This window comes from Pelmatolapia mariae, linkage group LG1 (genome assembly GCF_036321145.2).
Source record: "Pelmatolapia mariae isolate MD_Pm_ZW linkage group LG1, Pm_UMD_F_2, whole genome shotgun sequence".
Lineage (NCBI taxonomy): Eukaryota > Metazoa > Chordata > Actinopteri > Cichliformes > Cichlidae > Pelmatolapia > Pelmatolapia mariae.
This window is the reverse complement of record NC_086227.1, coordinates 38,870,222-38,892,191: the sequence shown is the minus strand read 5'-3', so window position 1 is coordinate 38,892,191 and position 21,970 is coordinate 38,870,222. Positions and strand designations below refer to the sequence as shown.

Genomic DNA, 21,970 nt, shown 5'->3' with positions numbered 1-21,970 from the left:
GGGGTCCCAAATCAATAGCAGAGGGTTCACAAGGTCCACTAGGACCAAACAGAATCACCTCAGTTTTGCTTGAATTACACCTTAGAAAGTTTAGGGACATCCAAGATTTAATGTCTTCTAGACATGCTAGAAGTGGCTTAATAGAGAAGGCCTCTTTCTGCTTCAGAGGCAAATAAATCTGACAGTCGTCAGCATAGCAGTGGAAGGATATTCCATGCCTTCTGAGGATGGTTCCCAGGGGCTGTAAGTATAATGAAAAAAGCAGAGGCCCTAAAATTGAGCCCTGCGGGACCCCAGACTGAAAAGTGGCAGAGGAAGACTCATACCCTAAAAAGTTAACACTAAAAGTTCTGTCACAAAGATAAGACCTAAACCATTTCAAAGCAGTACCACGAATGCCTGCAAGATGGTGCAAGCGAGACAGTAAAATGTTGTGGTCTACAGTGTCAAAGGCAGCTGTTAGGTCAAGGAGGACAAGAACAACATGATTACCAGAGTCACAGGTAAGGAGGATATCATTAAAAACCTTTAAGAGTGCAAAAGCAATGAAACCCACCTGTGCAGGTTTTTGGGAGTGCTGCCCAGCTTTCCTTGGTGTAATGCCCTCAAATTAAAGCGGATAATCTGCACTGCAAGCCCACGTATCTGTATCTGTAATTTAAATATATTTTTAGCAGTTTTACTCTGATGACCTTCCAGAGATGGGATTTGTGTCTGGCTGGAATCGATCCAGCGCCCTTTTGCTTTCCAAGAAGGTGTGTTAGCCGCTGCCAAAATATTATTTTTTAATATTGTACATAATTGTAATATAGATTGTTAGTGATACCAGGTGCATCTAACCTTCCGTGTGGCAGAATTAATCCATCACAGTGACCTTGGGCTATGAACGGATTACTGAGCAGGGTTAGAGGACCTGTGGACTACAACAAGGGGTCCTGTAGAGTCTGTGCTGGAGACGGCAGGTAGTTTGTAGTTTAAGTGGACTCGAGTCCACTGAGTGGATGAAGTTTCTCCTGATGATGTTCGTCATCTCTTCATTCCTTGTAAGCAGACAATGTCCTCCACTCGATGCTGGATCCACATTAGTTTGTTTTCTTTAAACTTTTCCTTTCATATGCATTTGTGGTGAAAAAGAATCAAAAAGCTCGGCTAAAATGTTCATGTAGAACTTTGAGAATCCTGCAGTTAAACATAATCAGGTAATAATCACAGAACCGGTTTGTGAGGTGGAGGCAAACCTGTGGTGTTGAAAATTTCTCCTGGAAGTTTAACGTAAACGAGCTGAGGTGTGATTGGTGCTAACGATGTGTGAGTTGCGGTCACTCGAGGGTTAACGAGGCCATCTGCTCTCAGGATTAACAGATTACGCTCATGCTTGGCTCATCCTGACCAGAGAGATTCCCAATCAGCTGTTCTGGGATCAGCTGCTGGTAATCCTGCAGGTGATGTGGTGGTGAGGCTGTAGGTGGGTTAACTGACTGCAGTGCAGGCAGGAAGGACCGTCTGTCCCACATGTCCCACCTGAGACTGCGGCCGGTCGCTGGTGCAGAGTGAATGGGTGACTGGGACCAGCTGTGCAGAGCGGCAGCATGCTGGGCTGGGTGGGAATGCTGATCAACAAGAGCTGGCTGGACCGACAGCGCTACGTCCAGCCTTCAGAGAGAAGAGCTCGCTGTGGACCGGAGGCTGTTAGAGAGGGAGGCTGTCGGCTGATTGGTGGAGTGCTGCAGGTGAGACGGGATGGGAGACCGACGGGCTGTGATGTCGAGGTCTGAACTGAGGATGCTAATGTAAGCAACTTAGCTTAAGGCCTCAGGATGTTACCTAAACGAGTCAGCCAGGTGTGTGCTCGTCGTGTGTCGGCATCGCTGATATTTCCAGGAAGGATTCACTCAAAGACGTTTCCTGCTTGGCTCTGTGGAAGTTGCCAGGTTTGTTTCTGCTTTAGTGGTCATGACCAACTACACGTGCTCATTAGTCTTTTCTGGTGTTCATCCTGTACTGACGTCCGGATCGGCTGCTATCCGGCAAAGATGAAGTAAACTGACGTCACATCTGCTGTTGTTAGCCACCTTTTCTGCTCGTCGTGCCGATTCTCGATTCTTGTCACTGCAGCTGGATCGAAGACACGAGTGCACGGTTGTCGGTTTTTACTGCAATTCAGTGATCATTAAAGAAGTTCAGAGATTCACAGATCAGTGTTTCAACAGTTTGAAAAGATGAGACTTTGTGGAAAAACTCCCTGCAATTTCTGTACTTCCTGTTCCTGATGAATCCTCGTCCTATATCAGCACTGATATAGAGGTTTGTCTGAGTGGCGACACCTACTGTTCAGGACAATACTGCAGCAGCTACCTGTGCTGTAACAGCAAGCATAAATGGAGGTGGCTGTGCGATGGCAGCAGGTTTAGTCAGACCTTCAGTATTGGGTTACTTTGGTTACTTTGGAGTTTTCCACAACTTTTCAGTGGTTGGTGCCACTTGTGAGCCCAAATACGCCACGAGTCACGCCACGCTGATGAAGACTCAGGTGGGTGGTGATTGGTGACACAGTGAGAGTCTCCACCTGTTGTTGCAAACGGGTACTACAGCGAAGCGGCAACTGCCGTCTGTTTGGCTCTCACACATAAACAGACGGTTAAAGTCCGCCTACCTGCTGCTGTTTCCTGAAACGTCCGGTTTTAATCCCAAAAAGTTGATTCTGTTCATCTGGACGTAGCGTTTCAGAAACGTTTCGTCACTCATCCAAGCGACTTCTTCAGTTTCAGCTTCACAGTTTTGAGATTTCCTTGCCTGCATGGTTGCTCCTGCATCAAGACGTCTGGTTTTAACGTGCGTAATATTAAATAATATTTGATGTCAGCTAATATTTGCAAAGTTGTTTCACACAAACGTTCGTATCTACTAAAGCAGGAATGATGGAGCGTTTGATGGAGAGGCTCTGATGGTGAAGTGGCAACTAAAGCGCTTAACATGTCAGGAAACAATGTGTGAGAAACGTTATGTGAAAGTGTTTGGCTCATAACCTGTTGGGTCAAACAAAAGGGGGTGGGGCTTATCTCAACCAGCCACCAGAGGGCGCTGTAGTGTAATCCATCCACCAAGAATAAACGTAAGCAGCAAAAGCAGCTCTTTTTATCTTCACATCTTCTTGTTTTTAACCTTTCTGTTTGTCCCTCTGTGCTTCCAGCCGGTCCAGCGGTCCAGCGCTCTGGTCAACCCGGCGGTCATGTTCGGCACACGAAAGACCTGGGACCTCGGCCACGCCCCCTGCCTGCAGGATCTCTGGAAGAAAGACCTCTCATTGGATGGTGAGTCAGCAGCGTGGCTGCATATTTTCTGTGTGTGTGGAGGAGAGGTGAGTCATACCTGTGTGTATGAATGAAGCTCGGCGGTCAGAGGAAACCTGGGACTGTCAGTGGGGGGGGACAGGTGAGCTGAAACCGTCACGTTTGCTTTATTGACTGCTGCTCGCTGTGTTTTTCTCAGCTGCTCGTTTCTCAGCGCGAGTCCCCGGAGAGCCGGATCAGGTTAACAAACACTGCAGCTATTGTCTCTCCTGTTCACTCGTCAGACTTTCATTCAGCCTTCTCAGCCACAGCCGTGTGTTTAAAGAGGCTCAGGGCTCCAGGTTTGTTTGAACGAGGGTTTAGGCGATTACAGGAAAGGGCAAACCTGCAGTTATTTTCATAATGTCGGTAAAACTTGTGTCTGAAACTTCAAGTTTCAGTTTATTGTGAGTGAAACCGGGCGAGCAGGTGGAAAAAGCTGAGGTAAGCTGCTTCACATTCCTGCTGCATAAAAACTTAAATGTCCTCTGGATTAAAATTAATATCAGCTTAAAACTTTTCATTCTACCTGCTCGCAAGTTTCATCACGTCTTTGGCGCTGCTGCAGGAAAGTTTGGTGAATGACTTTTGAGTCATTATTGAACTGCTTAAAATAAAAGAAGCTGAAACTTTTAGCGTTTTTGAAATGCTAGAAAAATGTTTAAACAAACTCATATATTCATACTCATATATTCATTCATATATATTAGAAAGAGGAGAATATTCACATGGTTTGAATGTTTTAGGTGAAAAATTAACTTGCAGAATAATAAAAGGAGCCACTCTCTTTTACGGTTTATATTTTTTAAGCGATGCGCTGGAAGTTCGTCCGCAGGAAGTTTCAAGCATCAAACTCTTGATTTCCTGCACTCTGCTGAATTTTTGTGCATCGTTTTGATTTGTATCCCTGCTGAGTCGACACATCCAGGCGCTTCATTCGTCTGTCGTCTCCTCTTTGTGATTTCCTGACTTCAGACTTGAGTGTAATGAGTTGATCATTTGCTCTGATATCGGGGCGACTTTCAGTCTTTTGTTCGGGGAAGCTCAAATGAAGAAATATTCTGCACACAGCATACGTCACATATTTAAGACGTGCACATCTGAGCTCACTGAGACTGAGAACCAGGAGCTCAGGTAGCATTTACTGAAGGTTGATTGGCAAACGAGCAGCAACACTTTAGAAGCCACTTCTTTTAAATTAGTTTTCTCCTGGCTGTTTCATGGTTTGTGCAGTGCTTTCACTTTTAAAACTTTGAACTATCTTTGAGAATCTTCATGAATTACTTTGGTGTCTGGGTTCTCCCTTAGAGATGTTACTCCTACAGTTCAGTTGGTTGTTCTGAATGGGATACTTCACGAGTGCCTCCTAGATGAGGTGTTTAACAGGCAGGAGACCTCAGGGCAGATCTATATCTTGGCTGGTCTGGGAACGCTTCAGTGTCCCTGCTGGAAAGCTGGAGGAGGAGGAGGAGGAAGTGGCTGAGGGGAGGGAGGTCTGGGCATCTCTGGCCCTGAAAGCGTAAAAATGGATGGATGGATTTCTGTTATTAGTTTTTAAGGCTGGGTATGAAGACAGGGGAGGTATCATGTAGAGCACATCATACTTTTTTTGGGGGGGGGGCGCGCTTGTGCATTTTTACTTTAACCAGTCAGTAACTTCACCTTTTGTCATCTATTAAAAGATAAACCTGCAGTTTTCTCTCTCTCTGAAAGTCCCACCCAAGGAAAGGAATCTCCTGGTGATGAAACTCTCTCCCCGGAGTTTCATTCAGACTGTGGGTTCCTCCTGCAGGTTGTCTGTTGCCAAACAACAAAGGCTTTAAACAAAGTGGTGATGAGCCACCGTCTGTGAAATTCAGGGTGGATACTGACGTGGATATGGTTACTGTGCAATGTCCTCTTCAAGGTCTCCATTAAAACTCTTTTGATTATTTAGGCAGAACAAAACTGGTCAGTGGGATCTTCTTTGCTGAAACGCTTTATAGAGGTTGAGGTCGGGATACTGAGGTGAAATGCAGGTGAAGGCAGTGACGCTGCAGTATTTCCCTGTCAAACTGGGTCATACTCAAAATCGCAACCAAGTGATGAAATATGAAAGTGTAACTGGAGGCCGGAGGAATGCGGACCGTCAGACCTGTAATTTCTAACACGTCAGCAGCGTGTTGGACCTGTGAGCTGAGGTTTCAGCATTTTTTTTTTCTTTCCATGTGTAAACATTTACTGTGATGCAGGAAAAGCAAACGCGCAGTACTTCTGTGTAATCCTGTTTTCTAATCCATCATTATTTGGTTTAAAGCAGGTTTTCTGCTCAGTTTGAGTCCACGATGCAGCTCTGAATGTTAAACTCGGACAAGAAAACACTAAAATGATGTCTGAAGGTCGGTGAACGGCTGACTTACAGAAAATACGATTTAAACTGTTTTATGGGCCCTTTGTTCACCTGGAGCAAAAGCACAAATAAGAAAAACAATTTAAACAAAATGAGTGAAAAAGAGACGAATAGCTCGAGACTTTAGTTTCTATTGTATTCTATTGTAATACTGACCGTCAGTGCCCAATATTACAATAAAGTAATACACAGTTTCACAGCACACTTGTTTTCATGTCTGGCAGCTGGAGTCATGTGAGTGATGAGTGCCATTATATTGTCAGACGAAGGCGGTTTGAACATAGCTTTGCTTTGCAGTGAGCTCCTGTAGCTTATAACAATAGTTTCCCCTGACAGTCTTTTTTTTTTCTTAACACACCACGGGCCTGTTGTACGAGGTGTTGTAGAATAAGCTGATCTCTTTTGTGTCTTTCATTAAATAAGCGGCACATAACTTAGTCATTTAACTCGACCGTCTAGATGTGTGAAATTCTCATCCCTGAGGAGCGGCCAAGTCAAGGTGTGACTAAGGGTTCTCACAAAGATGGAAAAACGGGTTTGTGTGTGTGTGTGTGTGTGTGTGTGTGTGTGTGTGTGTGTGTGTGTGTGTGTGTGTGTGTGCAAATCTGAGTGTGTGTGTGTGCACACACTCAGATTTGCTCGACAGAGAGCGGATTGTTCTCAGGTTGATAAGATTTGAGGCCTCACACACTTAGACCACACACACACCCACCCACACACACACACACACACACACACACACACACACACACACACACACACACACACACACACACCTGTGTGAGCAGGTTAATGTGTCAGTGGCTGTTATCAGTAGTTATCTGGTTGGACTGGTTTCCATGGAGCTGCAGGTTTACTCTGGAGGAGAACGGGAGCTGAGGGAGAGGAGCTCAGCTTGTTTCTCGCTGTGACCTCAATAATCACTGATCACTTACAATCTGCTTATAGATTACCTTACACCCACTCAGAAGGTGCTTTCTTCTGAGCTTATTAAGGTGGGCCATAGTTTAATTTCACAATGAGGTTTAAGTTTTAACACGTGAACTTTAACAATCGAGCCATTGTCAGATTTTTCCAAGTTCAGTCGGAGTATCCGTGTCTTCTTCCTTCGAAAGATGCACTTTTAATTTTAACTTTAAAAACAGTTCATTACTAAATGGAAATGATGCTGAGTAACACGTGACGACATATAACTAAGCTGTGTCTCCCGTGTCTCTGTAGCGAGCTCAGTGGACTTCCTGATGAGTGATGGTGAAGACGACGGCTCCTTCCTTTCTCTGCCAAGCACCGCCTTCTCGCAGCGCCCCTCTCTGACCGCCGAGCTCAGCGAAACGAGCGCGACCAGCCAGCAGCTGATTATCCAGGTAAACGACCAGCACAGACAATCGACTAATCAGGAGACTTAAAACGACCTTAAAAGTACAAACTGAGGCTCGACTGAGCGCGCTCACTTCATGCTGCACGGCAGCATGTCTGCAGCGACGGCGCTGACTCGCAGCTGACATCAGCATAAAGTGACAATGTTCAGCTGACGGAGCCTCTGTCTGTTTACGCCTCGGGGACGCTTCCTGTCATCCTGCTCGTCACATCTGTGACACGACTGCTGACACTCTCTGAATGTTGTTGCCCCGTCAGGTGACGTTGGCGACACGCTCACGCAAACGTTTGCAACAGACTGACGAATGAAGCTTGGAGGCCCAGACTGTATATAAAAGATGTTCACTTTTATTCTTTGTCTTCCACCTGTCAGATTTCTGGTTTTCCTCGTTTATTGTCCGTCCGTCATTCCCTCCGTTTTTGTTTTTCATGCCGTCTTCATCTGCAGAGGGTCACCTGGTCGTGCTGGTGGACTCCTGCCAACGTAAAAACCTTCACTGTCCTTGTTGCGCACTGTAGATTCTTCTTCTTCGTATTTTTCTGTAGCGTTTCCCTTTTTGTCTCTGACAGGAAGAGGTCGTAGTGACCGTGTAGACGTTGTTGTGAGCTTCTAGAAACGTGTTAAAATTAAGAATCAGTTGCACAGCCCGGATAACTGTTGCCACTGATTGATTTGTGCTTCTCATGTGTTTTCAGACCCTACAGGACAAAGTTTGCGAGTTTCAGGCTCGACTTCACTCTGAAGAAGTAGCCCGCCACCTGCTGGTCCAGCAGCTGCAGCAAAGTGTCAAAGAGAAGACGGGTGGAGGCGTTAAGACGCTACAGGAGGAGCAGACGTCAGAGACGCCCAACGGTCAGTCTTTGTAAAAAGACAATTCCATTTGATGCGACTGATCTTTAATTTTATTCCAAGATGGCAGGCCCCGCAGTCCTCTGCAGTGACGTAAACGCGTCTGTGTGTTTGTAGGTGTGAGGGTGGTGCAGCCCAGTGACCCTGCGGATCGTCTCAGCTGTCCAGAGGAAGAGCAGCTCGTTACTCGGCTGCGCACACAGGTACGTCTGCAGGAAACCCGCCGATCAAACAAGGCAGGCCTGACACTTCCCACAATGCTTTAGGGGGACACAAACATACGATATCAGCTAGCTTGTAGTCGGTGAGTAACACGATGGTCTGCAGCTCTGATATTTGTTTAGAAGCTCCTGTTTGCAGGATTTAGTGGTGTTACAGACAGCTGTTAGTGAATCTGCTGCAATACTGAACAAAACTTAACAACATGAATATTCAGGCGAAGGATCTTTAAGTTCTGATCGGGTTTATCCTGATCAGCGATGAGATTATTCTCAGGACAGTAAATCCAAAGCTGTGTGTTTCTGTGTGTTCAGACTCTGAACACTCGAAGGTGTGTAACTGAATATTTCCTTGTGTTTTCTTTGCTGTCGGGCTGACGTCTGCACGTTGGCGTCAAACGTAAAGCGAGTCAGAAACGTTGACAGATTTGTTACATCAACAAAACGAAGCTGCCGGTCCGATCTGCAGCTTCATGCTCAGCGACACGTCACGGTACAAACGGAAAGATCCCAGCTATCGAATCCGTGTCGTGACATTCAGCAGGAAGCTAATCCGAATCCGATCTGCAGCTGAGCCTGCGCGTTTTGAAATGGACATGTTTAGCTGAGACGTGCAAGATATAAAAACAGGGTTAAAAGTTTGTTTTTTACCTTTTAATGATGTTCTTTGGCATTTGCAGGTGGAGGAGCTGGAGGAGAAGCTGTTGGATCAGACCCAGGAGGTGGAGAGACTTCGCTCTGAACTGGTGAGACCCTGCTGGACCACATTCCTCAAAAACACACACACACGCGCACGCCTTTGTGTCTGTGTGGGGACACTTGCATGCTATAGTCCTAGGACCCATATCTTAAACTTTAACCTGACTCAAAACCTGAAGCTCGTCTGAAGGTTGTTCCAAAACGAGGACTGGATGCAGTTTCCCTGTTGCTCCTGTTTGACAAAAACTGACTCATTTTCAGTAAAATGTCCCAGTTTTGCAACAAAAGTGTTTGACTTTATGCAACAACATCCTGACTTTGGAAAAAATATTCCTGCTTTGCAGAACAAACTTCCTCATTGTCCAGTCAGGAAAAGTGAGACAGCACTCGGTCATGTGGTCATGATGTTATCGATTAATGGGAAATTTCCTGATTGATTGATTGATTGATTGATTGATTTTAAAACTCTCCAAGATTCAGGAGAATGTTTACTTCATACGTCTCAGTAAATGGAAGTGGAGCTTAATGAGAGAAACACTTTCCTAATAAAACAACTCAATAAGTGGTCAGCTTTAGAAGAAGGTCGGGTTTCACGTACAGGAAAAATGTTTTTCACTTGTTTTAAATCATTTTTATTGATTGCCAGGTTAATGCGTCCCTCCTGAGGACTCTGCAGTGCTGCAGACATGCAAACATCAAACAAACGTCCTACTACACAGCACCTGTTTCATTTTGCCCAAAAACAGTGGCCACAAACACAAACACACGGCTTACTTTTCACATTTTTACATCATTTCAAATTTTGCCAGGAGGCTGGGCCGGCCTTTGTGAGGACCCTAATGTGCAGCTGTGTTAAATGTTGGTACACTCTGATTGACAAACATTAAGGTGTTTGTGTGTCTTTGTGTCCTTTAGGGGGCGACAGACCTGGAGAAGCAGCTGGAGCTGCTGGTGGTGGAGAATGAGCGTCTGAAGCAGGAGCTGAAGTCATGCAGGAGCTCAAAGCTTCAGAAGCTCGATGCTGCCGCAGAGACCTGCAGCTGCAGCCACTGCCCCCACAGCCAGGTAATGTGCATGTGCGCAGGCTCACTCAGCAGCCTGCTCCAGGTGTGCTGACGAGTTTAAACTCCTCGCTGTGTGCTGCAGGATGCGGAGGCCCTGCGGAGGGAGGTGTCCCGCTGGGAGACCCAGGCCCGGCAGAGGGAGCGGCGGCTAGCTGAGCTGGAGAGAGAGCTGCTGGAGAAAAGCTCCAGGACGGAGGCCCTCCAACGGCAGCTGGACGACTCCACCCGGCAGCTGGACGACAGCCGCAGGCAGCTGGAGGAGTCGAGGCGGAGGCAGGGGGAGGCTGAGCAGAAACTCACCCTCCGGCTGCAGGAGTGCGAGGAGGAGCTCGCCAGACAGGCAGCGACGCCCCCCAGAGTCAAAGTGAGAATGCTGGTCAGGTTAAAGCAGATTAGATTAGATTCATGCCTTCAGTTTTTCAGGAGAACCATTAGATCTGAAGTAACTGAGTAACTCTACCATAAGAATGAAGCATCGTCTTGAGTGGAAACTAAATCTAATCGGCTCTAATTGTTTGGTGTTCCTCAGTATGTGACGCAGACGGTGGAGGTGGAGTCGGCGGACTCTCAGAAAGCTGTGGCCGAGTTGCAGGTGAAGAACAACGCCCTGCAGGAGCAGCTTTCTGCACAGAGGCAGCTGCTGCGAGAGCTTGAGACGCAGCTGCACGAGTCGCAGAGGACCTGCGCTCAGCTCAGGACGCAGGTAAGTTCACCTGCAGTCGCACATCAGCTCGTCCGGTTATCATAGAGTCGCAGACACCTAAAAACCTCAGCGAGGCTCCAGAAGTGCAGCATGACCCGACCTGCAGAAGCCAGCTTTGCCTTTTCCTCCTCGTCTTCCTCTTTAATGTCACCAGCAGCTCTATGAACGTGACGGAGGAGACGAGCTGGAGAGGAGTTACGAGCAGAAGTCGGTTTTTGTTTAGTGCTTTTTAACTACGAAATTCCCATAAATACATGATGTTGGGTCCGAATAAATCATTTTGATGTGAACCAGACGTTTTCTTCACCTGTGGTGTGGTGAGCACGTGATGAGGTTCTCCTATGAGCAGACCTCAGATCAGCCAGTTTCCAGGTTAACCCCTACGCTTCACCTTTTCCTCTCCGCATGCATCCGGTTGCAGCTGCTTGCCGATCGAGGCCGTCTGTGCGGCCTCCTGTCCAAGGCCGTCGGCCGGCGCAACAGCGAGGTGGTTCGCAGGTTATCGAAGGTTGGCCACCCAGTCCTTTTCCCCGTCTACCCTGTGACATCATTAATATTCAGAGAACAGAGGTCACAGCGAGTGACCTCCCCTGACCGAGAGCGCCGGCACTGAAGCTGCCAGATAAACCAGACACGTCAGCCACTGACGCCATCGTTTGTTACGATGCAAAGACACGATACACAAGTTTTATTAAACAATGATTACAAGAGGGCAAAACGACTGTGCAACGATGTGATGGAAAAAATAAAGATCTTGTTTAATTGGATAAAAATTTAAATATGAAGATAAAGTGTGTGTGTGTGTGTGTGTGTGTGTGTGTGTGTGTGTGTGTGTGTGTGTGTGTGTGTGTGTGGCAGCTTATGAGAGTTTCTAAAATCGGTGGTTTGAACTGGTTTAACTGGGACGCTTCAGAGCCTCAGACCCTGTGTGATCACCCAGTGTGTGATTTTTAAAACCATCCCAGTAACTGTCCCAGTGCTCCCTGGTTATTGCAGGCTGTGTTCACACTAAGATACAAAGCTTTTTATTTTGGTTGTTCTAGTTTAGCATAAAGAAACCGTTAGCCCAGCTCCAGGTAACAACCAACCTGGCGAGCAGCTGCTGGGTGTTTAATTTAGTTTTTAAAATTGTGGAAACACATTACAACCCCGTTAGTCAGCAGTGTGAAGAAGCCTTCCTGTATGTTCCTGTTCCACCTGTGTGATCAGATTTACCTGTGTGATACACCTGTGTGTTCTCCTGTGACACTAGCTTTTGTGTTAGCTGTTTGCTTTGACGGTGTGTAAAAATATTTACTAACTGCTGCTTAGCTAACTGAGTTAGCTGATGTTTGCTGGTAATCCTGAAGGTTTTTTCTCCTCGCTGCATTTGAAGCGTCACTAAAGTCTGAGATGTTTCCTTGGTCTTGTTAGCTTTGTGATCAGGTGTGTCTGGTATAGCTGATGTAATGTTATTCTGAATATAACTTTAATTAAACATGAAAACAGTCAGCTAATGGAAGTTATCCTCTAAGAAATTCCATGTTTGAAATGTAAAATTAAATTCTGATTTCTTGTGAATCCAATAATTTTAGCTGTACTTAAAGATGATTGTAAATGTGAAATTATATTTAAAATTTGAGTTTCCAAGTAACATCGATAATTCATTTTAGTCCAATCCTAATTAAAGATGCCTACAGTTTATTTTTCCACTAGTAAAAACATTATTCATTTCTTATTAGTGAAACTGTAGATCTGTAATCTAATGTATTTATATTTTGAAATGACTGTAAATGTAATTTGGCCTTTTTCTGCAGCTTAATTCTCATTGGTCAAAATGTCATTAATTAGTATCAACATTTCACATAATGTTTACCGTTATGGATACAAGTCAAACTTGAATCGGGGATATTTAAAAGTTTTCCGTGAGGCTCGTCGTACAGATGAACGCAAAGGCAGAAACTTGATGATGTGCTCGGTGTGTATTCTGACACTGGTCTCCACCTGTGTGCATCCGCCCTCCAGATCCTGGTCTATGAAGGAGAGATGGAGCGAGCTCAGGGTCAGCTGGAGGCGGAGATGCAGAACCTGGAGGAGGAGAAGAACCGTGTCATTGAGGAGGCGTTCATCCGAGCCGAGAGCGAGATGAAGGCCGTCCACGAGAACCTCGCAGGTCAGACGCAGTTTCCTGTTGGTCTGAACCGCAGACTGTGTATATGGACTCGGTGACCATTCCCATGTTGTATGTATCCATCACAGAGACGCAGGTATCCTCTGTTCTTGGTAACATCCAAATAAAATCACTCAGACATCTGTTAGTACAGTAACCTCACAGCAGCCATATTATTGGTCACCTGAAGACATTAAAAATGCTCCAACAGCACAAATATGGTCCAGTTCAGGGACTCTAGTTAGTTGAGGTGAAGTCTAGCAGAAAGCTAGCCGCTACAGTCGCCTGTAGCATCAACCTGTCAGTCACAGAGGCCACACCCCTAATAATGCAAATTTTAATGCAGGCGATTGACCAGGCGTTATAAAGGAGGAAATCATCTGCAGAGACCAAACAGTTTGTGTATCCGGCTGTAAACACGTTTATTTCTGCTGCAAAGTTTTAACTTGGGAGTCTATGGGGACCGACTCACTGCTGCCTCTGCTGGATGTTGGAGGAACTGCAGGTCTTGACGCTTCCTCGTTAGCTTCATTTGTTGTTGTTGTTTACAGGTGTGCGTATGAACCTGCTGAGCCTGCAGCCGGCCCTCAGGACTCTCACCTCGGACTACAACTGTCTGAAGAGGCAGGTACAGGACTTCCCCTTCATGCTGGACAAAGCAATCACGGAGGCCAAACAGGAGGTGAGTCAGAGCCCCGTCGTCATGGTTACGCTCAGAGATGGGTTGAGTCAAGACGCCCTTTAAATGGGGAAAAAAAAACTATGTGTTAATTCATACAAATGATTTTGCAGTCATTTTATAAAAGTGTGTGTGTGTGTGTGTGTGTGTGTGTGTGTGTGTGTGTGTGTGTGTGTGTGTGTGTGTGTGTGTGTGTGTGTGTGTGTGTGTGTGTGTGTGTGTGTGTGTGTGTGTGTCAGATCTGCCAGGTGATCAGTGAGGTGAGCAGCACCAACCAGGAGCTGCTGCGTAAATACAAGCGAGAGATGAACCTGAGGAAGAAATGCCACAACGAGCTGGTTCGACTCAAAGGTCTGAAACAAGCTTCGTGTTTTCTGTCCGACGTCTTTGTACATTTAAAACGTTTCATAGCTCCCGCTGCTCGCTCACACACCTGATCACAGATTTTAATACTTTAGTAAAACAAAAATCTTCTATTAAAGAGCTTTAAAGAAGCACATATTAGTCTGCAACATGGAGCATATAGCTGCATTTTATTTTGAAGGAGGTGAGAACCTGCTTTTCCTTGTTTCCTGTCATGTCTTACTGACGAGCTCATACCAAAAACTTAAGCATCAGGCTACTCCAAACATCAAACACAGGTACAGAGGGGCAGCCAATCAGAATAAAGTTGGCATAAAGAGGGCAGAGCTCTAAATCGGCTTGTTTCAGATGGAGAATGAACTCCGCGGAGGATAAAGGATTATTTTGAGCCATGATTCATGTAAAGCTGCTCTGGTAGAGACCGATAATCTCACCTGGCAGATGTTTGAGCACCTGTGCAGATGCAGGAAATGATCTCGTCTGTTTGGTCAGAACAAAATGTTCTAAATCCCACGTGCTGCTGTGTTTGGTCTCCAAGGTAACATCCGTGTGTTCTGTCGCGTCCGGCCGGTCAGTCAGGAGGAGCAGGACTCCGCCGATGCCAAAACCATGCTGAGCTTCGACTCGGACGACGACGCCATCCTCTACCTCTCTAACAAGGGCAAGGTCATGACCTTTGAGCTGGATAAAGTCTTCCCCCCTCACGCCACCCAGGAGGAGGTGAGCGTCCTCAGAACGTTTAGATTGTTGAACTTCAAAATAATGAAGCCCGAAACGACCTCCAGGTCAGAGGCTCGTCTTAAAAGTGCCAGCTTGTGAGCGGATACCCCATCGGTCGTGATTTTTGTGGTCATTGTGAATAAAGGTGTGCGTCTCATCTGCTGGTTCTCTCTCTGATTGGCTCATCAGGTGTTTCAGGAGGTTCAGGCTCTGATCACTTCCTGTATTGACGGCTATAACGTCTGCATCTTCGCCTACGGACAAACCGGCTCCGGGAAAACCTACACCATGGAGGTAGGACGGGGCTTTTTACATTTATCCGCTCAGAAAAGCTCGGTTTTTGCTCCAATAACAAGACACAAATTCAAATGTAAGTAAAATTTAATCGAGATGTCGCTGAATACACCTGTAAACTCCGCCTCCTCTGCCTGTGGACCTTCAGGGTGTCGCTGATAACCCCGGCATTAACCAGCGTGCTCTGCGGCTGCTGTTCTCTGAAGTATCAGAAAAAGCTCCAGACTGGGACTATAAGATCACCGTCAGCATGGTGGAAATCTACAACGAGACGCTGCGGTGAGGAAACAAGCTGTCCTCTGACAGGCACCTCTGACCCTGTAGACTGATGATGGCTTTATTTACATGTAAACTACAGTGTTTGTGTTTACAGCGATGAGGAAACATGAGGATGTGTTTCAGGGTTTGAAGTGTGGAGGTCTGTTATCGCAGGTTTTACTCCCGCCTCCTCGTATGGGAGCAGCTGCAGAGCAGTTATGTAAAACTGGATCACGTAAAATCTGTTCGTCTCCATCTCTCCAGCTGTTGTGTAACAAAACATCTGTGCAAAGAGTCAGAGCTCAACATCTGGCGAAAGGTTTTCTTGGCAGAAACATTCAGAGCTCTGAAGGTCAGATTAAACTCAGATTATCAGACTGAACAACGTGAAACAGATTGATAGAAAAACGCAGAAATGGGAGAAAGGCTTCACGAGCTGCAGTTGGTGAAAGGTTAAAGGTTTGTTTCATGCTTCAAATTACGGATCTCTTCAGACCCCTGAGTTCTGTTTTAATCAGCCTTCGTTGTTGCACTCAAGCCCTGAGTCGAAACCTGCAGGCACTCAAACGTCTCTGTTGCCTTCAGGGACCTGCTCGGGGAGAATCCTTCTGACAAGCTCGACATAAAGATGAATCCCGACGGCAGCGGCCAACTCTACGTCCCCGGACTGACCGAGATCACCGTGCAGAGTCCCGAGGACATCAACAAGGTGAGGACTTCCTGCTTGTCCTTTAGTGTAACATACCTGATGATCATTTGCCCTCCTGTGATGATGGATGACGGCTTGTGTTTGTTTTGCAGCAAAACCAAATGTAAAAAAAAAAAAAAACAAAAAACAACAATCAACTTTTGTGGATTTTTTTTGTGGATCAAACATGTGGATCTAAAATTCATCTTGAGCAGGAATGATGTGTTTAGCTCCCAGCGGCTCATGGTTAGTCTGTTTACCTGTCTGCAGGTGTTTGAGTTGGGTCACGTCAACAGAGCGACAGCCTGCACCAACCTGAACGAGCACAGCTCGCGGTCACACGCTCTGCTCATCATCACGGTGTCTGGATTCAACACAGCCACCGGCAACCGCACGCTAGGTACACACACGCACACACGTACATCGTGGTTAGATTCAGTGACTTTCCATGTGGTGCTCACTCTGCTGTGCTCCGGTTTAGGGAAGCTGAACCTCGTGGATCTGGCGGGCTCAGAGCGGATCGGTAAGTCGGGGGCGGAGGGCAGTCGGCTCAGAGAAGCTCAGTGCATCAACAAATCCCTGTCGGCGCTTGGCGATGTCATCAACGCGCTGCGGAGCAAACACTCCCACGTCCCGTTCAGAAACTCGCGCCTCACGTACCTGCTGCAGGACTCGCTGAGCGGAGACAGCAAGACCCTGATGATGGTGCAGGTGAGTCCAGGAGCTGGCCAATAAAAGCAGCAACCTGAACAACCCCACAGGGCTTTGATGAAGGTGACGATTTCCTGTTTATCATCGTCAGGTCTCTCCGTTGCCCAGCAACATGAGCGAGTCGGTCTGCTCGCTGAAGTTCGCTCAGAGGGTTCGCAGCGTCGAGCTGAGCTCCTCGTCCTCCAGGAAACACGAGAACTCGTCCACGTCGTCCTCGCCCACCCACGACAGCGTTGAGGTAAAGACGTGTTTCTTCTTCTTTGGTTTATTCACGATGAGCTGTTGAATAAGAGCGGGGTTAACAGTGTGATGTAGGGTAGAAATAATTGGTTTTATGAGACAATTAACAAAAGTTAACTTTGACCTCTCTCTAGCTGGACTCCCCCCCGGTGACCCCGGTCCCTCTCCCCATCTCTCGGGCCAGCAGCGCCGGCTCCACCCTCTCCTCCGCCTCCAGAACTCCCAGCAGCTCCCGCAGGAGGTCCCAGTCGCAGCTCTCCACAGGTACACTGCGCTCAGAGGTCACATGATTAACTGGGATTGTTGCTAATAAAATGATTTCAGCTGTAAGCTCAGTGTTGTAGTTTTAGCAGCAGCTCGGCTCTGTGAGGACGGCTGATTAAACTGAACCCTGCTTCTTCCTGAAGTCCCCCAGAGCAGCTTTGCACGATTCAGAGTTTAAAATAATCCTTATTTGTCTTACACTGAGCCTTGGTGCAGCTCCCATCCCCTTCTGCCTGAAGAAGGCTGTTTAGCCCCTCCCCTTTGGAGCCAACTTTCTACTGATTGGCTCCATTTTTTTTTTTAACTGATGGTTTGAAAAACAAAAGCAAGTGGGCGGGGCTTCTGTCCGAGATGACCATATGAGGATATCTTCTTTATGACATCACACAGTGCCAAGAGTAGAAAAAATGTTTTGTTGTAACACTGAGCAACCTTCATGCCATTTTTCTGCAGTGCATTGTGGGAAATGTAGGGCGCTGGTGCCTGAGCGTGGGAACAGCGGCAGCGTAAATAATAATAATGACGATAACTCCTGAACATCGCAGGTCTGAGCTGTAAGAGTGGAGGAGGAATTTTCCAGGAACGCCCGCTGTCAGTCTGTCCTCCTCCTTCTTCTTCTGTGTCCTCATTCTGTGGTCTGATTGGTTGGTTTGCAGACAGACAGGTAGACAGAGCCAGCCCATTGGTGGGGGACGGTGGGCAGGTAGGTGGGGGTGTATTCTGATTGGTGGACAGCTTGGCATGGAAGCTCTCAGCATGGCATGGTGCCCCCTCCCCCTGTCTCCTCCACCATCCATCTAATGCTCCTCACCTCTAACCACAGAGTGAGTGAGTGAGTGAGTGAGTGAGTGAGTGTGTGTGTGTGTGTGTGTGTGTGTGTGTGTGTGTGTGTGTGTGTGTGTGTGTCGCCTGTTCGGCTGCTGGAGTCTTGTATTATCACTCATCGGCTTCTTTTGGAATTCAGGTCACCAGAAATTTACACGTTTGAGGTTTCATCTCATCCCAGGACAGAGAGGTGCAGGACGAGTTGGATATATTAAAGATGAGAAATGAATCTTATATTAACATCTGGGAATAATAAAGAAGATAAACGATGAAGGCACTGAGTGCAAAAGCAGCTTAAACCTGCATCCTTTCTGATGACCTGCAGGGGGCGACTCCTCAGTTTGACAAAGAAGTGCTTTGAAAATATGATTTATATCCCAGGTAAATACTTTGCTGGTGAGTTTATGGCCTCAGTTGCTCCTTTCAGGTCTTATCAGGTGTTTAATTTTTAAAATAAAGTTGTCTTTAGTGTCCAGAAGGACGGACGATAAATCCCATGTGATGATCTCCAGTTTCAGTCAGGTCTGGTTACAAAAAGCCATTATGGAGACGTAAAAGCACTCAGAGGCTTCGGAAACAGCTGGAAGGTTGTTTTTTTTTTAATAAACCATTTAGTCCTTAATGGAGCGAGGCCAGCAGTGTGATCCAGTCTCTAATCCTGCTCCTCTCTGTGCTGCTCTCAGATGAAACTGATAAAAACACCTGCAGCTTTTTTTATTTACTCATATTTCTGAATCTGCAGCAGCTAAAACCAAACGAGCCGCCTCTCTGTCTCTGTTACGGTCTCGTGACTTCCGACTGTTGGTGGGTGTTTGAGTGTGCTGGTGTCCGGATAAATCCCGTCCCTCCCCCTCGCTGCTCTGTGGCCTGGCTGAGCGTCCTCGCTGATGAGCAGAGGATTGTGGGATTGCTTACTTACTTCCATGTCTGCACTGATAAATCTGAAAACACTGTTTGTGTCAGTTTGATAGGAACACTTCTGGTTGTTGCTCGTTCACACTGCAGTCAGGCTCAGTCTGAGGTTTCAGCCTCTGTAGATCATCTAGACTGACTCCTGCTGGTTTTTCTGGGACCACTTTTGACAGAAATGCTCGGTGAGAGGTCGTATTGATTACCAGAAGCTAATTGAACAAATGTGACATGGAGACTGAAGAGTTGATCTTCAGGTAACGTTAGCAAAGGTGCTGCTGTTTCCTGTATTAGCAGTGACCCGATGACTGTGGGGTAAAATCCTCCATGTTTCTGTGTTTTTGGTTAGAACAGGAACTGTTATCATGACGTTCTTGAACCATGACTGTAAAAAGCATGAAATTGGCCAGATTTAACTCTTTAACTTTAATTGTATGTTTCATGTAGAAGTTGGAGGAAGCCAAATATGGGAAGTGGTGTGGGTGCTGAGCAAAGATCACGTCTGTCGGTGTTCAAACGCAGACGTGATCTTTGCTCAGGACGCACAACTTATCTTTAAAAAACACACCTGAATGCTTCTTAGCTGTTGCAGACTCTTTGACTTGAAGATTTCTGTGGTGTAGATGGAGACTCTGCTCTGAGCACCAGTAATAATTCTCATCTAAAAAGTTTCCAGACTAAATTCCTGGGTAAAAACTGGGAGGTGGTTTAAAAAAATGTCAGCGGTACACAAGAGAAATATTTAAACCCAGTGCAGTTTGTTTTCTTCTGAGCAGAGGTTAGTAAGGGCAGCACAGGTGTCTGTTTTATTTGTGGTCCATGCAGAGGTGTTAGTGGACAGTCTGTAGGAGCTGTCGGGATGCTTTGTAAACTGCAGGCTCAGACGAAATCGCTTCACTTCAAAGTGTAAGAACTTTGTGATCAGCTCTAGAAAGGAGCGAAATGAAGAGAAACAACATGTTTTCACATTTATTGTCAGTAGTGTGGACATGGTGAGTTAAAGGGTCACATGACTGCTGGCTGACGCTCTCGTTTCTCTGCAGGACGACTGAAGCTGACGGCCTGACGGACGCCGCGTCGTCGCTGCAGGACGGGCTGCGGGGTGTCAGCCAGCGCCCTGAGGCCTCTGCCGCCTCCCTGCTGCTCTTCCTGGATTTATTTCCTCCTTAGCCAACAACAGGCGCGGCAAAAGCGATCAAAGACCGATGGAAACTTTACAGGACAGGACGGTCTTAAATCTGGACAGACTGTCATGAGACGATGGCCAAACGTCTGGACTGCTGTGACGTCTGATATGAGCTCGCGCTCCTCCGTCGGGACTCAACTAAAATCCTTATTAACCCTGAAATCAGTATCTGCTCTCCAATCAGTATTTCTCATTGTTTCTTTGTTGCACTTTAAACTTTTAGATCATTTTCTAACCCAAACGTGGCTGATGATGTGCATAAATGCATAATGTGTTTGTATATTTATGTTTGACATGCTTTAATTTTTTTTCTTTTGGAGAATGCGGGCTCATCAATTTTTTCCGTTTTTGTTTTTTTTGTGATCCAAATTTAATTTTTTTTTTTTGTCTTGAATATTTTTTGTCTTCATCTGTTTTTAATCTTTTTTTTCTCTGCACCGTGTTCGATGGAGGATCTTGAGGCTGAAACCTTAAAGTGTACTTTTTTTTTTTTCATAAAGTTGGGATAAATTTAAGTTTTTATCACGTGTGTTGTGTTCCCATCTGTAGTTTCTGGAGGCTTTCCTCCTTTATCCAATCAGGGTACTCCACGGATCCTAAGCTGTCCAATAGGACATGAGCAATACGAGGAAATCTGTACATTGGTTCTCAGTCTTCTGCTCCTGTGGACGTTCCTTTTATTTCAAACTTCCTTCAGCTTGAAGAACAAAAAGACTCGAATCGTATCTAAACTCCTTTCTTCTCTATGCGCTTCTGCTGTCATCTCTTCACCTGTTTGGAGAAAACAAAAACCTCCAGGAAACCACTGGTGACCTTTGACCTGAGACAGAACACGTGTAGCTGTTGACTTGGTGCTGTTGCTGAGGCGAAGTGGACTGTTAGCTGTAGCTGTAGTAAACGGGAATGCTTAGAAACGCGATGAGCTGCTGTGTGTTGTTGACCTGATGATCAAACTCTCTGCTTGCTGTTGTTTTTTTTTTTTTGTAATTACTTTTTAATAAACGCTCAGAACAAACGCACACGTTGGCATCGTGTGGACACAAATATTTAAAAGAGCAGTAAAAAGGCCTCGGAGTATTTGACACACCATCACTGTAGATTTGAAAATGACATGACCAAGATGTGAGTTGAGTTAATCTAAAGGGCGTTAATAAAATGACTGAATTAACCACTTTTTTTTTTTCCCTAGCGCCACTTTCAGAGTCAAATAACTGGAAAAACTGAGCTGAGTTTGTGGATTAAACCTCATTTCCTGTCTTTGCCTCCAATGTTCCCACACAGCTTAAATCACATTTAAGGATCGCATCAGTCAGGATGGCTTTAGACAAAAGGTGAATGATCATTTCTACCTGCAGTAATTGGCTCCAACTCGATGTCACCTGTTGTTGACACCTGGGCCGTTTCTCAATTCTCAAGTACGCGAGTACGTACTCGCGTTCTCGGCGAGTACGTACTGGCCGAGAACGCGAGCACGGACTCGCGATTTGTACAATTGGAACACCTGCGTACTTGATGATGTCACAGGTCCGGAGTTTTTACTGCCGTCCCCTCTTAATGTAACTGTGAGTAACATGTTATGAAGCTTAACTTTAATCACAGCCAACCCGGTTTACTCAGGAACAAATAAAACACTGAAATAAACCAAACATTAACATTGAGAAGTGATCTAAGTGACTTATATATCATTTTTAACCTCAGTAGTGAAACCTCTATTAATAAAAATAGTGTACATGTACATACGTGTACATACCTTAATGAAAACAAGCAGGTGAGATGTTAGAACGCTTTTAATTTTATTTTAGTGGACACTCAATACTATAGACAGCTGCTGGGGTTTCTTTAACCTGAGTAGTGAGAAGACCGGGAGCGGTTTGGGGGGGGGGGTTGTTGAAAACGATGTGCCGGAAGTCCACTGTTGAGTTTTGGACGAAATGCATTCTGGGATATTTAGCTGTACCAAGTCCACACCGATGCATGCTCGATAAAACGGGCGGATCGAGAACACATCCGGGACTTTTTCGCGTTCTCGGCTTGATGCGTACTTCGAATTGGAAC

The 21,970-nt window shown here is 46.1% G+C and overlaps 1 protein-coding gene across 11 annotated transcripts in view; it reads left to right on the top strand.

The window, feature by feature from the left end:
• The window catches only part of kifc3 (kinesin family member C3), a 41,928-nt gene extending 20,992 nt beyond the window's left edge, over positions 1 to 20,936 (top strand). For 3 of the 11 annotated variants that reach the window (XM_063480757.2, XM_063480690.1, XM_063480750.1), the window contains exons 2-24: positions 3,191 to 3,311; positions 6,940 to 7,082; positions 7,544 to 7,579; positions 7,792 to 7,948; positions 8,063 to 8,148; positions 8,844 to 8,909; positions 9,778 to 9,927; positions 10,009 to 10,290; positions 10,456 to 10,629; positions 11,051 to 11,137; positions 12,634 to 12,781; positions 13,330 to 13,460; positions 13,697 to 13,808; positions 14,359 to 14,540; positions 14,730 to 14,834; positions 14,983 to 15,113; positions 15,678 to 15,801; positions 16,051 to 16,180; positions 16,262 to 16,491; positions 16,583 to 16,729; positions 16,866 to 16,995; positions 17,541 to 17,698; positions 19,773 to 20,936. In XM_063480757.2, the coding sequence (XP_063336827.1) occupies positions 3,230 to 3,311; positions 6,940 to 7,082; positions 7,544 to 7,579; positions 7,792 to 7,948; positions 8,063 to 8,148; positions 8,844 to 8,909; positions 9,778 to 9,927; positions 10,009 to 10,290; positions 10,456 to 10,629; positions 11,051 to 11,137; positions 12,634 to 12,781; positions 13,330 to 13,460; positions 13,697 to 13,808; positions 14,359 to 14,540; positions 14,730 to 14,834; positions 14,983 to 15,113; positions 15,678 to 15,801; positions 16,051 to 16,180; positions 16,262 to 16,491; positions 16,583 to 16,729; positions 16,866 to 16,995; positions 17,541 to 17,698; positions 19,773 to 19,781 (3,000 nt within the window). In that variant the 5' untranslated portion in view covers positions 3,191 to 3,229 and the 3' untranslated portion in view covers positions 19,782 to 20,936. Of the gene's footprint in view, positions 1 to 851; positions 1,044 to 1,460; positions 1,731 to 1,909; positions 1,932 to 3,190; positions 3,312 to 6,939; positions 7,083 to 7,543; positions 7,580 to 7,791; positions 7,949 to 8,062; positions 8,149 to 8,843; positions 8,910 to 9,777; positions 9,928 to 10,008; positions 10,291 to 10,455; positions 10,630 to 11,050; positions 11,138 to 12,633; positions 12,782 to 13,329; positions 13,461 to 13,696; positions 13,809 to 14,358; positions 14,541 to 14,729; positions 14,835 to 14,982; positions 15,114 to 15,677; positions 15,802 to 16,050; positions 16,181 to 16,261; positions 16,492 to 16,582; positions 16,730 to 16,865; positions 16,996 to 17,540; positions 17,699 to 19,772 lie in introns of those variants that run through there. The other 8 variants (XM_063480748.1, XM_063480721.1, XM_063480729.1 and 5 more) reach the window with 8 other exon arrangements.
• The last annotated feature ends 1,034 nt before the right edge of the window (positions 20,937 to 21,970 follow it).